Genomic DNA, 13,800 nt, shown 5'->3' with positions numbered 1-13,800 from the left:
CTGCGGTTCATGGGGTCTCAAAGACTCGGACACGACTGAGCGACTGAACTGAACTGTCAAAGCACATTTCATTTTGCTGTAAACAAACACCAATAAAAATGTAAAACAAACAAACAAAAATCCTATATTAAATGGGATGGCAAAATTATTCTGTGGAATAATTATAAGTGAAAATCAACTTGTTTGTTTTTTAGTTCCACTCAGTTCAAACCTTTAAAATAATTGCTTTTGAAAAGCCCCCTTTCAGGCACAGCCTACTTTAATTACCTGTGGGGAAAAAAAATTGACAAAGAAAGGTTTGTGGTGAGCTAGACTTTTTTTCCTGTCTGTGCACAGACCGTGTTACCTATGAACACGACAAATCCCACTTCCTGTTTGAAGGAGTCACACGGGAACCAGATACTATGTATATGCGCTGCCAGGCACACAGACATTGAACTCTAAGCTTGAGGCAGAACTAGGCACATTTGTGCAGGGGAATCCATGCCTCATGCTGCTCTCCAGTCTGCCCTGGGTGTTCCTGGCCTTCATCTTCTCTGGTAGGTATTCTAAAAGAGAAGCAAATATCTTATGATTTCAGCTTGGATTATTTCAGTCTAATTCCTATACTATTTTATTCACTGCTCCATCTCTGTTTTCTGATTTTCCCCACAGGATCCAGTGTAGCCCAGAGAGTTACTCAAGACCAGCCAGAGATTGCCAGTCAAGTTGGGGAGGTAGTCACACTTAGCTGTCAATATGAGACAATTCAGAGCCGTTACAACATTTATTGGTATAAACAACTTCCCAGTGGAGAGATAATTTACCTTATTGGTCAGGGTTCTTCTAGCCAGAATGCAAGGTATGGCCGCTACTCCGTAAATTTTCAGAGATCACATAAATCCATCAGCCTCACGATTTCAGAGGTACAGCTGGAAGACTCTGCAAAGTACTTCTGCGCTCTCTGGGAACTCACAGTGCTTGAAGTAATAGGAAAAGCTGAACAAAAACCCCAGAGCTTAATAAGAGACAGCCCGGCTGCTGCGGAACCCAGGCTGAAATACACACCTGCAGACCCCAGACAAGAAATGGTAGTCCTGCGGTTGCTTCATCTGTGGTCTGGATCAGAAGATTTAATTCTAAATAAAAGCTCCTTGTATGTCATTTGGAAGCAGGTGCCTAGAGTAACTTTCTACTGATACATTCTCCTTCTGAATTTTTGGCTTTAAATCAGCCACACAGAACATGTGCAAAAGTTGTCTAAATTTGAAAACTTGTCCCATAAAAATATAGAATGGCAGTTTCACCTAAAGAGGCTCACATCACAAATCTGGATCTAGAAGCTGAAATTGTCATGAAAATCACCTCCTTAGTCCTTTCCCCTCAGACTTCATGTTGGGGCACAATTGGAGGAGAACCACCAGTGATGTAGAGTAAGAGATAAGTTATAAGGATTAGAACATAGGCAATGGCTAGAGCTGGTGGAAGAGTCCATAAAAATGGTTATATTTGTATTTGGTGTTGAGTTGAATTCACTGTAAGTCAACTAGAGTAACATTTGTGAAGGAAACTTGGATGTGGACACAAGCACGGAGAAACTGTGACATGTGTGGAAGTGTATGAGGACAATGGAACCCACAAGACACACTAAAACTTGTCCGTCTCTTACCTCCTTCATCGCACAGTGGTGGGGGGCCTTCAGGAGGAGTGGATGCCATTTGCCATCATGCTACATGCACACTTGGTCCAGTACAAAGAGAGCATGAGTAAGAGATCCGATGGGAGGTAGAGGGGTTATGAGTCAATAATAAGTTGAACTATCAGATCATCAGCAACATTATGTATTGCCAGTCCCTGGAGCTCTGCACCAACCTGCGGAACATAAAAATATGGCTACTTCATCACAAGTACCTTCCAAAACTTACACAAATCTCTTTCATGGCCAACCCTAACCCAGAACAAAAAAGGGAAGCAAATTCAAGGAAATAGATTTCCAGATAGTTAAGGTGAAACAGTACAAAGCTACCATAATACCTTAACTAGTTACCTAGTATTCATCAGTACCTCCTTGAACAACACTACTTTTTAATAAGGACAACAGGAAAATTATGCTTCCTGTTAACATGATGTAATTATTTCTTCAATCAACCAAAGCAACCTATCTCCCTCAAAGAGAATACCAAGTATATTTATCCATTTAGGGGTGATGCTCTTTCCTCTGATAGCTGAATCAGAGGATCCATTGAATTCTTTAACTTGACTACTGAGATACAAAGAGATAAAAATTAACTTGCAGTAACACATTTTATGCTACTATAGGCAGGAAAACTGGAGATGGAAGTTAAAAATGGTTAATGTATACATAAATATATTCATATAAAATGAAAGTAATTTCATAACTATTATATTTTTGTTACTGCAAATGGCCACAACGTCATAACTGGTATTTACAACTACCTCCTGCATTACCTATTCTATAATCTCTGCTCATAGCAAGAATCTCCACTCACTGTTGTACTTAACTTCATATAAAACAAGCCCCTTATTCAGGAACAACACTATATGGAAAGTAATAAAGATGAATAAGGAATTCTGCAATTCTACCTCTGTGGTTTTGGCAGAAGTTTGCAAAGCATTGAAGACAAATCCAAGTGTCCATTTTAGTGAGTAAAACTCTTACTAATACTCAGGGGAAATTGATATGCTATATTCTGGGAAACATCATTAATAATGATACCTGACTTATCACAGGCAATAACAGTCACAAAAGGTAAGCATTTCTAAAGAAAACAAACATGTAAAAGTTTCAAGAGCTTCTTATGAGCATGTAAGTATATTTTAAAATTGTTTTTGTTTGTTAAAAATCACTGCAAAGAGAGGGAAAAATCAAGGCCCGACTGGAAGGCTATGTATGCAATACACAGTCCTGAAAAAGGACTCAAATGCAGGCTATATTAAAAGCGCATAAATCAATAAGAAGAGAAAATAGCTAATAAAAATAGCAAAATCTTGGAGATCCAAATCAGGAATATTATATCCAATAGGTAGTAAACATGCAATATGACCTTGATTTTACTGTTTTTACAGAAACCAAGATCAAACCTCATCTGTTCCATCCGTGTGCTTTCAGCCTGAGTGTATCAATGTAGCTAGATGTATATGACACCAAAGGATAAGGAAAAAGAATGACTGTCTCCAGGAAAGGAAGTGATTAAGTAAATATACTGGAAGCTTCCATTACTGAACTGATGTGCGGGGGGCGGGGGTGGGGTGCGGCGGGGAAAGTAGGTCACAAAGTGGACTTTGAAGGAAAGGTATTCTTCAGTAGAATAAAGAAAGTTGATATTTATTGAGCTTATTATAATATAGTAAGGCATGGGAAGAATTTACAATCCATTATCTAATTTAAGTGTTAAAACCCTATGAGACAGGTTTTATTGTTCCATTTCTTTTAATCTTTGAGAAGTGAGACATAACTTTTCTAACTGTGAAAAGTGTCCCAAATTTTATTGTCTTCCAGAGTGTACCATCTTAGAGGGCTCCTTAAGAGAAAGTTTGGGTATGGAGAAGGACTTGGATCTAAGACAGGGCGGCTGGATGTCTCAGGGATGGTGACATTATACTAGTTTAAACTGGAAACTAAAGGCAACTAGGAAAGAAGATGGTAAACCTAGGTACAAATTGCCCCAGGATCAGTAGATGAGGAAATCATCCACTATCCAGTTAAGTGCTAAATGCTTTAGCAAGTTTATTAGTTGTAGTGTGCCTGGAAAAACAAGAGGCTACAGGAAAAGAAGAGATATCACTCCTTAAACACTCCAAGCATATCCCTATATCAAGACCTGTGCCCCTTGCCTTTGTTGCTGTGACGTTATCCCTCAAAACATTTACATGGTGCACCTCTGAAAACTCAAATGTCACACCTTTGTGACTGCTTTATCTTAATGTTACTATTTGCATTCCCAGAGAATCAGGCTCCAGCGACTGCATAGCAAGAATGAAAGCTGAAGCACTGCCACCTGGTGTCCTGCTAAATGTTTTGTGAGGCTGACACTGGGCACTTTGCTGCCATCTAGTGGTCATGGGTTAAATTGCGGGCAAACCCTGTCACTTGTACTCTGTGCCTGGAGAATCCCATGGACTGAAGAGCCTGAGTGGCTATAGTCCAAAGATTTCAAAGACTAAGAGGCTAAGCATGTACGCATGCACGCTAGTCACAGTAGGGTCTGCCAATGTTCAACCAAAGTCAGTAAACGTCTCAATGCAGAAATCATAGGAGAGAGAAGATTTGGGACAACTGGCTGGTTTTTAATCTTTGCCTGCTGCTGCTGCTGCTTGCTGCTGCTGCTGCTAAGTCGCTTCAGTCATGTCCGACTCTGTGCGACCCCATAAACGGCAGCCCATCAGGCTCCCCCATCCCTGGGATTCTCCAGGCAAGAACACTGGAGTGGGTTGCCATTTCCTTCTCCAATGCATGAAAGTGAAAAGAGAAAGTGAAGTCACTCAGTCGTGTCCGACTCTTAGCGACCCCATGGACTGCAGCCTACTAGGTTCCTCCATCCATGGGATTTTCCAGGCAAGATTACTGGCCAGATGTGAAAATGATTGACTTCAAATGGCAAATATTGGGTTGGCCAAAAAGTATATTCATGTTTTCTTGTAACATCTTACATGCTATGATTTTGGCTGGCAAGTAATAGGCTACCTTGGAAAGGAAGCTCAGAATTATTGCACAAAGGGTTGTTTTCTTTTTCCCTTCTTCTTCTGCTAAGTGAAATAGTTTCTACTGCTCTGTCCTTTCTTGTAGTATACTATAGAAATATTCTGAGAATGGGAGCAAGACCCAAAACTGGGGAAAAAACTAAGCAAATACTGCTTAGTATACTCACTTCAACAACAACTCAATCTCTCAATATAACACCCTAATGAACTGATTTTCCCTGAACAGTAAGAACATGATAGACCATGGAACCTTATGAAAATACATAAAATCTACCATTTAAACTGCCAAATATACCTCAAAAAATATTAAGCTCTATCTTATGGAGAGACTCCTTTGCAATTTGAGAGTCTGGCTCCCCAGTCCTCAGCGTTCCGTGCATTGCCTGTAGCTGACTGAGAGCCCACGCTGGGGCAGTGCTGTGCGAGGCGATTTTCAGGTGTGTTCTCACTCAGCTCCTATCCTAACCCTTCAAGTTGGGTCCACACTACTTTAGGGAGGCAGTGTAACAGTGCTTGAGATGGAAGACTTGGATTATGTTTCCAGACCTACCACTCATTAGTTGAGTGATCTTGGGAGTATCACTTAATTATTTTTATGCATCAGTTTCTTCATATCTGCAAGGTGGATATTGATAGACTCTACCATGCAGGGTTCTTAGGAGAAGTGAATGAGATGATGAATGCCACTGTGAGCCCAGTGCCCAGCAGAAGGATACTGACTATTCACAGAAATGGAAATTGAACATGAGAGAGGTTCAATACCTTGCCTGGTGTTACAGAGTAAGGGTCAGAGTGGAGCCCTCCCTCCATACCTTACTTAGAGCACAGGCCTTTCCTTATCCCAAGAGTAGCTCTCTATCTTAATACAGTATTGTATTGTCCTTGAAGTGCTTATCCAGTGCAATGGATGCTGTGCTGGTTTGATTCTTGATCAGGGAGCTAAGATCCCACATGCCTTGTCCCCACCCCCCCAAAAAATTAAAAAACCCAGAAGCAACATTGTAACAAATTCAATAAAGTCTTTAAAAATTATTGACATCAAGAAAATTCTTTTTAAAAAAAGAAAAATCAACAAGAAGACTCCTATTATTGTTAAAACATATAACCTCTGACATTTAAAACATTTACAGAATATCATTAACGTAGGGGCATGACAAATTCCAAACACGATATGCTCCATACCAGATAGATAAGTGTTCTAATTCTTACTACGCCACTTCCCTGATATTTCACCTTGAGTTAATCACCCAAACTCTTTGAGCTATTTGTTATTTGTAAATTAGGAATAATAGTATCTGTATTGTGTGACTTTCATATTAGAATAATGTACATGCAGCAAAGGAAAATTCAGCACATTATGTGGGTGAACATTTCTATTTGGGGAATTTGAAAGTTTTAAAAATTTTGTTTAAAATACATATAAAGATTCTTAACCAAAGCAGGATTCATGTCACATATTACCATCCCACTCTCTGAAGGTGAATAGTAGCAGTCCATGATTAAGCAGCCCACTTCTGAAAGGTTGTCAGTTCTCTTTGTATAGTGAGCTCATCTCAATGTTTGTGAAGTTGGTCTCAAGAAAGCAGTGTTTGATCCCTCATTTTGAACCACAGTCAACTGATTCTAGGGCAGAAATGGTTGGTGTGTTTTTAGCACATGTGTGTGGTCTTGTCTCTGATTGGTTGGGCATCCAGGTACAGAAACCTATTTTCTGAAGCAGCATGTTTCACAGATCTAGGCTGCAGAACGTTCCTCTCCTGAGGATACTTGATCAAGACAAATGGAGAGGAACACTTTGCTAGCCTCATGGCTGATCCCGTGGCTTCATCTTGGCCATAAGTCCTGGGGCTGCTGAAGACATTCTGAACAGTCTGGGGTGGTGATGGGGAAGGAGGGAGATGCAGTCAGGCACCTCAAGATTCGAATATTTGGGAATGTATGAAAGCAATGAACACTGTAGAGAAATCAGTTTCTATGTGTGACCTTATCTTTCTGAACAGGAGTGAGCAGCCTCTTGACTGTGGAACAGCGTCCTCCCTTGCTGTGGGTTCAGGAAGGAGAAAGCACCAATTTTACCTGCAGTTTCCCTTCCAGCTCTTTCTATGCTTTACACTGGTACAGATGGGAACCTGCAAAGAGCCTGAAGAACTTGTTTGTAATAAGTGTAAATGGGGATGAAAAGAAGCAAGGACGAGTGAGAGTCACTCTGAATACTAAGGAGGGCTACAGCTCCATGTACATCAGAGGATCCCAGCCTGAAGACTCAGCCACATACCTCTGTGCCTCCACATAGTGCCCCTCAGCGCTCTGCAGCCCATACCCAAACCTGTGCCTGCTGCTGCTCTGGGACCAGCATTGACGAAGAGCCATTGTCTGGAGGAAAAGGGAAATTCAATGAATGACAGTGCTTTTGTAATCAGGGGGAAATGCAGACATAGATAAACAGGCATTCCAGTCACTGTAGCTTCCTCAACTAACTGGACTGTTCCTAAACATCACTAATCTCCACTACCACCAGTATACTGGCCATATCATTAATTCCAATTCCTAGCCTCCTCTTTCCCTGTGATTACAAGTAAACTAGATAGTTTTCAAACCTATCTAAAATAATGTGGTTATACCTGGGTAATATTTACCCCTCACTATTGCTACATCCTAAGAGCTAGTCTTTATGGTATTTCCTTATGTGCATGAATGTAATATGGGGATATGCTGTCTCACACATCTGGCATGGAAGTCTGCATGTTTTATACCAGAACAGTCAATTCTGTCTCATTTAACTCATTGGAGATTTTGGTTTTGCTTTGGTTCAAACTTCCCACTACAGGGACTTCTGTATGTCATTTCTTTACTATGTGGCTGTTTGCATTTTGAAAAATTGCTGTGAATTCTGGAAGAAGCATTGATAGGGGAAATTCACTACCAAACTTGGTCTCTCCCCCAGTTTATATTGTAATTGTGATTAATGAATAAGTAAGGGAACTCTAGGATCTGAGTTTCTTATTTAGTAATTTCCGGGTATATGAAGCTGATGAATTATCTGATCCTGTGCTCATTTTTCAGATTTCCAAATAGCCCACCAGTTTAATACCATATTGGGCTCCTCTGATGGCTCAGATGGTAAAGAATCTGCCTACAATGGAGGAGAGCCATGTTCGATCCCTGGGTCAGGAAGATCCCCTGGAGGAGGGAATGGCTACCCATATGCTTGCCTGGATAATTCCATGGGCAGAGGAGCCTGGTGGGCTATAGTCCATGGGGTCACAAAGAGTTGGACACGACTGAGTGACTAACAGTTTCACTTAATACCACATTGGTGCTTTGCTGCTGCTTAGTCGCTTCAGGTGTGTCCGACTCTGAGCTATGGACACTATGGACGGTAGCCCGCCAGGCTGCTCTGGCAGAGGCTGCTAATTCTGGGGTCTTTCTGGGGTTTGTCAACATGAATTAACTTGCTTCTGGGCCTCTTCATCTTATAGCTTATGTTTTCAGGTTTCTCTGAAGAATCCCAGGGATAGGGGAGCCTGGTGGACTGCTGTCTATGGGGTCACACAGAGTCGGACACGACTAAAGCGACTTAGCAGCAGCAGCAGCAGCCCCACCATACACATCAGTAATTAATATCCAGCCTCTGTCCAGCCCCCTGAATTACGTTGTTATTGTGCTCTCTCTCTTTCATAAATTTATACTTTAAAAAATCTGTTAGTGTCATTATGTTTAGGAAAGATAATACATATTATAAAAACAATACTGGTTTGCATACAAACCCCTCAGACCAAAACTATCTAAGAGACATTCATGTGAAAGATTTCTTTGTCAAAGATCATTCACAAGGCAGTAATGAATCTGTTTGTCCATCAGATTGCAAATGGTTGAATCCGTTTTGCTATATGCACATGCATAGAACTGGAAGGTAGAGCATAGAAGTGAGAGAGGTGAACCTGTAGTTCATTGTACAGTAGTGTTGATGGAATTAAACAACACGCAAGAAAAGAGCTGCTGGTCAACTTCCCAAACTGGATCTTCAACATTATGGGCATAAAGATCAATGGAAGAAATTTCTAATACTATCAGTGAAGACCCTCTGTTTTAGCTAACTCTGAATTGGTAGAAACAAAAAGCACAGAGAAAAAGCAAGGACAAAATTTGTCTGTACTGTGTGTTGCTGCAACACAGTGCTTCATGTATTTTTCATACCAAAGAACATATAGAAACTGATTACATTTGTACAGCACTTGGATATAGAATGCTGCTTGAAACTGACCTGTGATTCCACATTCCCTGGGTTCTTCCTCACCTTAGGAGGTAAGGAGATAAAGCACTTTCCACACAGGTAATCAATTCCTGGATGCAGAGGCACATAATTTGGAAAATCTATTCTTATAAACCTAGGGAAAATGCAAACCTGGAAATGAGATTCCTTAAAAAATACCTGTGTCTTTATGAAAGTCATATACAACCAAGAAAACATGCACCAAACTTTTCAGTTTCTTTGGGTTCTCAAATGGATTTGAAATTGAAAATATTCTGTTGTGTTAGTTATAGAGATACAGATCTGACCTCTTAAATAGTCCCTCATTTTTTAAAGTCACATGGAGTGATAAGAATGAGTGAAATATAAAAATCAAATTGAACAAGGAAAGCTCACATCTCCCTGTTTACTGTAGGGCCCCAACATGAGCAACAAACCACCTGCTCCTGTTCTGTGGGGCCCAAGGCTCTCATCACACCTGAGCTGATGCTGCTACTGCTGCTACTGCTGCTAAGTCGCTTCAGTCATGTCTGACTCTGTGCGACCCCGTAGATGGCAGACCACCAGTCTCTCCCATACCTGGGGTTCTCCAGGCAAGAACACTGGAGTGGGTTGCCATTTCCTTCTCCAGTGCATGAAAGTGAAAAGTGAAAGTGAAGTCTCTGCCATGTCCGACTCTTAGCAACCCCATGGACTGCAGCCCACCAGGCTCCTCCGTCCATGGGATTTTCCAGGCAAGAGTACTGGAGTGGGTTGCCATTGCCTTCTCTGATCACACCTGAGTATCACCAGCTAATCTTCTGTGCTAAGGCAGGAGCACTCAGACCACACGTGAAATGAAGTTTGGTGAAACAGACAGATGTTTCAGGTCCAGCTCTTAGAGACAATCAGAAATTAGAGAGAGGAAAAACACATTTCATTTTTGCTAATATCTCACAAGTCTTCAACAGGATTCTCTTCATGAGCTTTAGTGTCATCACATTTTGCTGCACAACAAACCACCTCAAAACTTACTGTTTAATTATCTCATGATACCTCTGCTCCATGCGGTGAAACGGGGCTCAATTGCACTGGAATCCCTCAATTTACTCACTTAATTAGTGGGGTTGACTGGAAGCTGAGGCTCAACTGAAATCTCAGAGGCCCGGGCTCATCTCTTCTTCAGACATTCTCAGGAGTGACCATGGCCCGTACATGTGATCTCTCTCTGTGATCCTGAGGGAAGCTGGGCAGCTTACACTCTGCCTCGGGGCTTCCAAAATTGCAGAAGTGTCAACTGCCAAAGAGTCGCCACCTTTCGCCTCAGAACTGGCATGATGTTAACTTCTGCTCATCTGTTTACTACAGTAAGTCATGCAGCCAGCCTGGACTCAGTGTGTACGGGGGCTACACAAGGTCCCAGATATCAGGGAGCAAGGATCACTGGAGGTAACTTTGGCCACTAGCTTCCATGTGAGCTGATAGGATAAATACATTCCTTGTGGCAAACTGGCACCAGAGTGCTAATGAAGCACATAAACCTTAATAGTCATCAAGGTCATGTCAGTTTACTTCTCAAATAGCACCCACACCCACTTCCTCATCTCTATACTCCTTGCAGCTCCCCTAATCCAAGCATTTAGCACCTCTGACTTGGATAACTGCAAAGGCCTCTTCACACTCTTCTTGCCTTTATTCTCAACTCTTTGGCTCTGACTTCTACATGACCACAGAGTTTATACATATATAGGAGAAGGAAATGGCAACCCACTCCAGTATTCTTGCCTGGGAAATCCCATGGACAGAGGAGCCTGGCGTGCTGCAGTTCATGGGGTTAATAAGAATTGGACATGACTTAGTGACTGAACAACAATAACAATAACTGAATAACAATAGCAACAATAATAATAATAACATAAAATTAGTTCTCTTCCTGCTCATCTTTGGATAATGAGGAGCCATTAGAAATTGTAAAGATCAAACTTTATATTAAGAATTACAAGGCAATGTACAATTTTTCCCTGAGTTACTTCTAGTTTTCCCATTCACCCTTTTCTGCCTCATACTCTAGATGTACATCAGCCATTTTAAAATAAAACCATTTATGCTGATATTAAGCTTTTTCCTTAATCTGAACCTTTGTGGATGTTGTCCTCTCTGGTCAGAATAGTTTTTCCCAGGTACTTGTATAAAACACATATATGTTCTCAACCCTTACAGCCGAGTTCAAGCAACATTATTTCTTATGTGAAATCATAGAGGATAATATTGCTAACTTTTAATTATAAATATCCTTGGATCTGGTCCCCTCTTGAGATGGTTTGACAAGAATATTTGCTAATGAGGTCCATCTTATATTTATTATATTTGTCATTCAAATTGTTTTTGAATTTTCAAATTTATATTTATTATATTATTATATTTATCATTCAAATTGTTTCCTACAAGACATGAAGAGATTCCTTTTAGTCCACAAACCAAAGCACGGTCAGTTTCCCTTCTTTTCATTTAGCAAATATTCCTTCACAGCACAAGACCCAGAGATAGGCTATAGCAAATACAATGGTGTGAGTTGGGAAAGGGCAATCTTCTCCAGTGGGTAACTATTCTGTCTTGGTTTACATTCTTCTGTGTAAACTGCGGCAGGGCTCCTGATCTGCATGAAGACGAGGGAACTTTTAAAGCATCCCCAAGTGCTGCTCCAGACCCACTGCTCTTTTAGGGTGGAGGTGGAGCCTTTATCAACATAGCATTGCTAGATTTGTCTTCATTTGGGGGTCCAAATCCAACATGGCTAAAAAGGAAAAGTTATCCCAATTATGTGCATTTCAAAGAACTTTGTTAGAACCCCAGGGTTACTAGAAGGAAAGAAATCTTAAAAATTAGGGCAGAAATAAATGCAAAAGAAACAAAAGAGACCATAGCAAAAATCAACAAAGCCAAAAGCTGGTTCTTTGAAAGGATAAATAAAATTGACAAACCATTAGCCAGACTCATCAAGAAACAAAGGGAGAAAAATCAAATCCATAAAATTAGAAATGAAAAAGGAGAGATCACAACAGACAATACAGAAATACAAAGGATCATAAGAGACTACTATCAACAATTATATGCCAATAAAATGGACAACGTGGAAGAAATGGACAAATTCTTAGGAAAGTGCAACTTCCCAAAACTCGACCAGGAAGAAATAGAAAATCTTAACAGATCCATTACAAGCACAGAAATTGAAACTGTAATCAAAAATCTTCCAGCAAACAAAAGCCCAGGTCCAGATGGCCTCACACCTGAATTCTACCAAAAATTTAGAGAAGAGCTAACACCTATCCTACTCAAACTCTTCCAGAAAATTGCAGAGGAAGGTAAACTTCCAAACTCATTCTATGAGGCCACCATCACCCTAATACCAAAACCTGACAAAGATCCCACAAAAAAAGAAAACTACAGGCCAATATCACTGATGAACATAGATGCAAAAATCCTCAACAAAATTCTAGCAAACGGAATCCAACAACACATTAAAAAGATCATACACCATGACCAAATGGGCTTTATCCCAGGCATGCAAGGATCCTTCAATATCCGCAAATCAATCAAGGTAATACACCACATTAACAAATTGAAAAATAAAAACCATATGATTATCTCAATAGATGCAGAGAAAGCCTTTGACAAAATTCAACATCCATTTATGATCAAAACTCTCCAGAAAGCAGAAATAGAAGGAACATACCTCAATATAATAAAAGCTATATATGACAAACCCACAGCAAACATTATCCTCAATGGTGAAAAATTGAAAGCATTTCCTCTAAAGTCAGGAACAAGACAAGGGTGCCCACTTTCATCATTACTATTCAACACAGTTTTGGCCATGGCAATCAGAGCAGAAAAAGAAATAAAAAGAATCCAAATTGGAAAAGAAGAAGTAAAACTCTCACTGTTTGCAGATGACATGATCCTCTACATAGAAAACCCTAAAGACTCCACCAGAAAATTATTAGAATTAATCAATGAATATAGTAAAGTTGCAGAATATAAAATCAACAAACAGAAATCCCTTGCATTCCTATACACTAATAATGAGAAAACAGAGAGAGAAATAAAGGAAACAATTCCATTCACCATTGCAACGGAAAGAATAAAATACTTAGGAATATATCTACCTAAAGAAACTAAAGACCTATATATAGAAAACTATAAAACACTGGTGAAAGAAATCAAAGAAGACACTAATACATGGAGAAATATACCATGTTCATGGATTGGAAGAATCAATATAGTGAAAATGAGTATACTACCCAAAGCAATTTATAGATTCAATACAATCCCTATCAAGCTACCAACGGTATTCTTCACAGAGCTAGAACAAATAATTTCACAATTTGTATGGAAATACAAAAAACCTCGAATAGCCAAAGCGATCTTGAGAAAGAAGAATGGAACTGGGGGAATCAACCTGCCTGACTTCAGGCTCTACTACAAAGCCACAGTCATCAAGATAGTATGGTACTAGCACAAAGACAGAAATATAGATCAATGGAACAAAATAGAAAGCCCAGAGATAAATCCATGCACATATGGACACCTTATCTTTGACAAAGGAGGCAAGAATATACAATGGATTAAAGACAATCTCTTTAACAACTGGTGCTGGGAAAACTGGTCAATCACTTGTAAAAGAATGAAACTAGAACACTTTCTAACACCATACACAAAAATAAACTCAAAATGGATTAAAGATCTAAATGTAAGACCAGAAACTATAAAACTCCTAGAGGAGAACATAGGCAAAACACTCTCTGACATACATCACAGCAGGATCCTCTATGACCCACCTCCCAGAATATTGGAAATAAAAGCAAAAA

The 13,800-nt window shown here is 40.0% G+C and overlaps 1 protein-coding gene across 1 annotated transcript in view; it reads left to right on the top strand.

The window, feature by feature from the left end:
- The first annotated feature begins 289 nt into the window (after nucleotides 1–289).
- The window catches only part of LOC100295645 (uncharacterized), a 29,212-nt gene continuing 15,701 nt past the window's right edge, over nucleotides 290–13,800 (top strand). Inside the window, exons 1-2 of the mRNA XM_002690542.6 lie at nucleotides 290–539; nucleotides 655–1,163. Of these exons, the coding sequence (XP_002690588.4) occupies nucleotides 491–539; nucleotides 655–1,163 (558 nt within the window). The 5' untranslated portion in view covers nucleotides 290–490. The remainder of the gene's footprint in view (nucleotides 540–654; nucleotides 1,164–13,800) is intronic.

This window comes from Bos taurus, chromosome 10 (assembly GCF_002263795.3).
Source record: "Bos taurus isolate L1 Dominette 01449 registration number 42190680 breed Hereford chromosome 10, ARS-UCD2.0, whole genome shotgun sequence".
NCBI lineage: Eukaryota > Metazoa > Chordata > Mammalia > Artiodactyla > Bovidae > Bos > Bos taurus.
This window is presented reverse-complemented; position numbering and strand designations above follow the sequence as displayed.